The 6,000-nt window shown below is 57.7% G+C and overlaps 1 protein-coding gene across 1 annotated transcript in view; it reads left to right on the top strand.

Annotated features, from left to right (window-relative positions):
* Positions 1 to 3,507: 3,507 nt before the first annotated feature.
* Positions 3,508 to 6,000, top strand: part of RNF213 (ring finger protein 213) — a 111,015-nt gene continuing 108,522 nt past the window's right edge. The window contains exon 1 of the mRNA XM_079135369.1: positions 3,508 to 3,903. Coding sequence (XP_078991495.1) covers positions 3,603 to 3,903 — 301 coding nt within the window. The 5' untranslated portion in view covers positions 3,508 to 3,602. The remainder of the gene's footprint in view (positions 3,904 to 6,000) is intronic.

Genomic DNA, 6,000 nt, shown 5'->3' with positions numbered 1-6,000 from the left:
GAACGTGAAGTCTGTCTTCGTGAGAGGGGAGATGCTTAGGCAGGCCACAGCACCCAGGGCCCGTTTTTAAATGTTTTTGACACTAGGGATTGAACCCAGGGGCACTTTACCACTGAGCCACATCCCCAGCCAGTGACAGTTTCACTAAGGAGCTTAGGGCTGTGGTAAGTTGCAAAGGCTGGCTTCCAACTTGGAATCCTCCTGTCCCAGCCTCCCAAGTCACTGGGATAACGGGCGTGGGGCATCACCTCTTGAAGCGCAAGGCTGCAGTGAAGCCACATGAAGCCACCTGAAGCCCTTGACCACGTCCTCCAGCTCCTGACCTTCTCCCGCCCCACACTGGCCTCTGTTCCAGGCTCCGTTCTGCTCCTCCCCATCTCGTTTTCTAATTCTGTTAGGCCACGTATTACAGGGCTGCCACGCACACGCATGCTGTTTTGTCACTTCAAACACTGTTTTAATGTTTCCCATCAGACCACTGGGTCGGACATGCCTGTGGCGCCAACTCTGGGCCTTGGACGTGGTTCACTGGGTGACAGACCATCCTCCCGGTGTGGCTGCCCGACTGCCCTGGCTCCCACCGCCACGCTGCTTCAGGAGGCAGTGCTGCCGTGCCCGTCTGCTGGCGCGCCTCAAGGCCTCCACACTGCAGCCTCCACGCCAGGACGTCCATGCCAGTCCTGCACAGGCACCCACGTCCTGGGAAGCAGGGAACGGAATGGCAGCCTCACGTCCTCTTCCCCGTGCTTGCCTGGAAATCCTTGTAAGCGTGGGGGAGCCTGGTCATGTTGTGGGAAGCTCAGTCCTTCTCCCCAACGCCAATTCATGCTGATGTAAGGCCCCCAAAAAGGAAACCCCAACTCTGTCCCACGGATCGACGGCAACCCCAATCAACCGCAGGAGGCGTCACTTGATGCAAATCGCAAGAGGTGTTTATTCCAGCGCGCTGGGACCTAACTCCAGGAGTCGAGTCCCTAGCAGAAAATCTTGTAGGTTTATAAAGGCAGAAACCACACATCGGGAGGGGTCGCACATGAAAGGAAAAAGGGGGACAAAGCTGCCGGGAAATTCCAAAGGGGGTCTGGGTTTGCTGATAACATACAACATGTTTCACAATGTTTTACAACAGGGTGTAGATTCTGGTCAATAGTTTCTGGTAATCATTCTGTTTGATCACTATCTGGCTATCTGGCTCAATTTACCCTTTTATTCTCTGTTTGGGGCTGTTTCTTGGAACAGCTTTAAGGGCTTTGTTCCCATTCCTGGGAGGGTGACCTTAGGGAGTTGAGATGACTGGGAGGGTGACCTTAGGGAGTTAAGATAACTGGGAGGGTGACCTCAGACAGCTTAAAAAAAATGTCCATTCTTTCACTGATTTAATAATGAGGACGTGGTTTTGAGAAAAAAGGAAAAGGCAGGTACGCCTCTCCCAGAGGTTGGGTTGTGCCCATCGGGGAAAACAGGGCTTTCCAAGAAACTCTTCAGGGGTCACTTCCAGGTGTGCTCTGGTGCTGGTCCCCAGGCGTTCCGATGGTGTGTTAGATTCGCTTGATAATTTGGGAGATATCTACTTCCTAGTCCTCTGGCAGACATGTCCTTTCTGTGGTAAGTATTGGATATGGAAGATGACAAAACCCCAAACAGTGTGGCCTGGGAAAAGGGGGTGAAGAAGAAAGCCACGCGTTGGTCGCATCGATCCTTTCCAGCACGTTCTTTTCCCATTTCAAAACCAGCCCTGGGAGAAGGTGTCCCTCAGACCTAGAATGGCAGTCTCTGGGAAGAGACTTAAGCATTGCTTTCTCCCAAAATAAATCCTTTCCAGATGCTGCCTGCTGACCCTGACCCTTCATCTTTCCCAGCAAAAACAAAACCCCCATATTCCTGAGTGCCCAAACTGACATGCTCACTAATGAAGTCACCTTTCAATATACCCTGTGTAAACCCAAACTCCTCCTTTGGCCAGTGGCTCATTTTCCACCAGGAAAGTGGGTCCATCAGAGGCGTCACCCCGTTCCTGAATAAAAGCTTTTGATGATTCCTGAAGTTTGTGTCCGCCCTGGTCCCTCTGTGCTAACTGTGAGTGTGTTCAAGGACAATGAACTAGGGGAAGAAAAGATAACACTGTCACAATTAGAGTGGACCCTAGGGGCTGAAAGAGGACTGGTTTAGAGGAGGTAATGATACCACGTTTAATGGTGACGAGTTCCGCTCCTTCTAATGTTGAAGACTGAACACTAGAGCAGCAGCCAAGGCAAGCATATTAAGCAGGTTTTATTTAAAGGTAGTAATACAGACTTCTCCCGGGAGGAAGAAGGGGGCCATGGCTGATGTTCTAAAGTCCCCAGAAGTGAGCGCACCCTACATCTTTTATAGGTTAAGGTCTCTTTTGTTCTCCAGTTCTCTCCCCCTTACCTCTCCTTCCTGCCTACTGACTAGGCCTGGTTTTGCATAAAGTGAGAAGCCATGAGCAGGGGGAGGGCCAAGGTGATTCAGGCAGGCAAGGGCCCAGGGGGCATTAATTAGCAGCTCCATGCTTGCAGTCCTTGATAAAGGCAGGTAAATTTGGTAATCAATGGGCTCCAGAGATCTTTGACATTCCATTCTTCCAGGAACAATCTCCAACTTCCAGAGGCAGATGGCTTCATGGCTTCATTTCCTCGATTTCCCGATCCCCTATTTCTACATGAAATACCTGTCCTTAATTCTGGCTTCAGTAACCTGATGATAATCCAGTCTGAAACTTGTTATCTTGGAACACAAACTAAATTGGGAATTCAGAGATACCTTCTGGGCAGGATGGTGACCCCCATTTTTCTTTCTAAGGCTAGATTTAAATATATATATATCTTTTTTTTTTTTTTTTTTGTACTAGGAATGGAACCCAGAGGCACTTTACCTGATCCACTTTTTAAAATTTTGAGACAGGGTCTCACTAGGGCTGGCCTCCATCGATCCTACCACCTCAGCCTCCCAGTTCTCTGGGGATCTCAGGCGTGTGCCACCTCGCCCGGCCTCCTAATGGTGTCCTGGAGTTGGGCAGAGCGAGTCCTGGTTCGCCTTAGGCCCCCTGGCAGCGGGCCGCTACCGCCGCGGTCGTGGACACTGTCCAAGGTGCTGGGCGCCCGGGGCTGGGGAACCGCACCGCACGCCCCCGAGTCCCCCCAAGGCTCTCCAGCCCTCGGTGGGCAGGGGCGGCTTGGGAGATGCCGCCCGCGGAAAGCAGGGACCCTCGGGGAGCCGCAAAACAGTGCGCTGGCTGGAGACGCCTCCGGGGAAGCGGCGGCGACCTGGGAGGGCGCCGGCCGAGACTCGCCCGAGGGGAATTCCGGCCACGCCCACGCGTGCCCAGCGGAGCTCGCGGAGGCGGGCGGAGGGGCGGCGCCGGGGCCGCGTGACCGGCGGGCGAAAGCGCGCGGGCCACTTAGCCGGGCTCCGCGCTGCAGGTGCGAGCGGGCGGGCGGCGGACGGCGGGCAGCCAGGTGCGCATCCTCTGGGCAGGGTGCAGAGATGCGGGGTGCGGCCTGAGGGGCGCCAGGGGTCCCGGGGGCGAGGACTCCCTCCCGGGGTGCCGGATCCCACCGGCTAGGGTGCGGGGATGCGGGATGCGGGCCTCCTGGGTGCGAGGGGCCACCAGAGGCCGTGTTGCGGGAGGCAGGTGCGGGTTCGCCAGGCAGGCGTCCCGCCGGGCTGGGTGTCGGCCAGCGGGTGCTCCGTGCCCCGCGGTCGGGTACGAGGCCGCGGGGGGCGGCGCCTGCGACCCGGTGCGCCCGCCGCCTTTTCCTGCGGCTCTAAGTTTCAGTTTCGCCTCGGGGCGCCGGGTCCAGCCCCGCCTGGACCCTAGCACTCCGGCGGCCAGCCGGCTGCGCTGCAGGCCTCTCCTGGGTCCCGGGCGACATCCGGGAGGTCAGCCCCACCCCGCGGGCGCGCCAGCCCGGGGCGCGCGGGAGCCCCCCTGGCGGCGCCGCGGGGTGAGGAGGCTCGGCCCGGCATCCTTGGCCTTCACTAGAAACCCGCGCAGCAACTTCCAGGAGAAGCGCGTCGCGGCCGGAACAGCGGTGCCCGCCAGGCTCCAGGGCAGGAGTCTGGCCAGGGTGGCGACTGGGGCAGTGCGGACCCCGCGCGCCACCCCGCCCGCCTGCCTTTCCTTGTCGTGGTTGCGAGCGGGGCGGGCCTTGAGTTCTGTCCCGGGCGGTGACTGGCGAAAGGACAGAGAGGACTGGTGGGAAGGAAGGACGGAAGCTGCGCAGGGAGGCGCTGGGTGCCTGGGCGCTCGCTCTGCCTTTTGCTCCTTGGTGCTGACTTAAAACCATGGAGTGCTTTGGAGAGGGCCCTGCTCTGGAAATTCTGGTCGGTAGGCCCGTGGAGTACTCTGTGGACAGCTTCATTCAGCTGGTGACCGGCCCGGGACACACCCCCCCAATGTGACCTAGCGTCACCCTGCCGTTTCTCTAGATGTTGAAGAGTGAACACCCCAGGCAAGGCCAGAAAGCAGGTTTTACTGAAGGACGGAACAGAGACAGGCTTTTCCGCAGAGAAGTGGTCCCAGAGCTGGTGGCCTCAGGAGGGGGTGAATGTTGGCTTTGCATAGTGTCCAGGATTCCTACTTCTCAGCCCCTTCCTCCCCTCCTGCCCATGTGTCAGGAAGGGGGCAATTCAGGGTACCCCTCCCCATTTTACAATGTATTCCCGGAGCAGGAGGAGCCGCCCAGGGGATACTCTTTAACAATCCCTGCTGGGAGGAACTATCCGACCTGGCTGGTGACTGGCCAGAGTGAGGGGGATGTGCCCTGAAGGTTTTAACATTTCATTTCCTTTGAATCGGCTTCCCCCTTCCTGACCCAGCCCGATCTTCTGTCTACACTAGCTGCCTGACCTTTGTTCTTGCTTCACTGGGAGGTAGAACCTCCCCCTCACTACACTTAGGCACATCTCCAGCTGGTTATCTGGAGAAGCCTGGAGTCCAGGAGTTCCTCCTGTGAAGGAAATGGCCCCTGGGAAGGCAGTCTGTAGGCCGCCCCTGCTACCCGGGCAATGCTCAACCCAACCCTCTTTCATCCCGCTTCTGCCCTCCCCTCCCTTAACTGTGTCCACCCAAGAAGCCCCCAAGCTCCGTCCCTTCCTGTAGCTCTGGTGCTGCCCAACGGTCCACTGACCTTCAACTCGAATTTTGTGGATAGGTACATAATTCAGTGTGCATGATCTTCCTACTGTTAGTCTGTTGGATGTCAGCTTAATTCATAGCCCAGCTAAAGAACCTTGGAGGGTGGAGGGAAGCCGTTCTTTCTGGAGGGGTGGGTAGGGAGTCAATGAAGGTGTTTGGGGAGTGGTATTTGGTTCAGGGGGGTGTGGAGGGGAGGGGCTGTGGCAGGTGAACCACCCAGAAGAGCTGGCCCTCTAGTGCACCTTGGGAGAGGGTTGGGGGCCTGCAGCAGGGGAGGTCCAGCTGTGAGGGCCCTGCTCTGGTCACTGCTTCTGCAGCTCCCTGGTGCACACCAGCAGAAGAGGGGCGTGGGTGAGTGGGTGTGCCTTGGGATTCACAGGTTAGGCAAAAGCCGATGCCCACCATTTGACCTTGGCCTGGACTAGCTGTGACCTCTCCCTACTTGGATGTCACCTGGTCAAGGAGAAGAGTGGGCCTCCATAGATGGCAATGTCCTCCCAGTTATTGGGAACCCGACCCCAACCCATTAGTCCTGGACTACCCAGCTTGGGATGGCCTCTGTAGGAGGCCACTAGTGCCTCGCTAGTGCTGTAAAGGGACTAGAGTCCCTGTATGACTCACCTCCCCCTCTCCTGTGCTTAGGGCTACCTGTGAGGCAGGTGTCTTGTCCCCTCAGGGGAGCAGTGAGGTGCCAGGCAGCCAGGGCAGGCAGCGGCACCCCGGCTCCAGGCTCACTTGCCAGGCAGCTCTGCAGGCTGCCAGGAAGTCCCCCTCCCGTCTCCCTCAAGTTCACGGCTTGAGTGGAAGCAACCTGGTCCGCGCCGCAGCCTCGCTGGGTG

This window comes from Sciurus vulgaris (genome assembly GCF_902686455.1).
Source record: "Sciurus vulgaris genome assembly, chromosome: 3".
Classification (NCBI taxonomy): domain Eukaryota; kingdom Metazoa; phylum Chordata; class Mammalia; order Rodentia; family Sciuridae; genus Sciurus; species Sciurus vulgaris.
The sequence above is the reverse complement of the archived record's forward strand: the minus strand, read 5'-3'. Positions and strand labels throughout refer to the sequence as shown.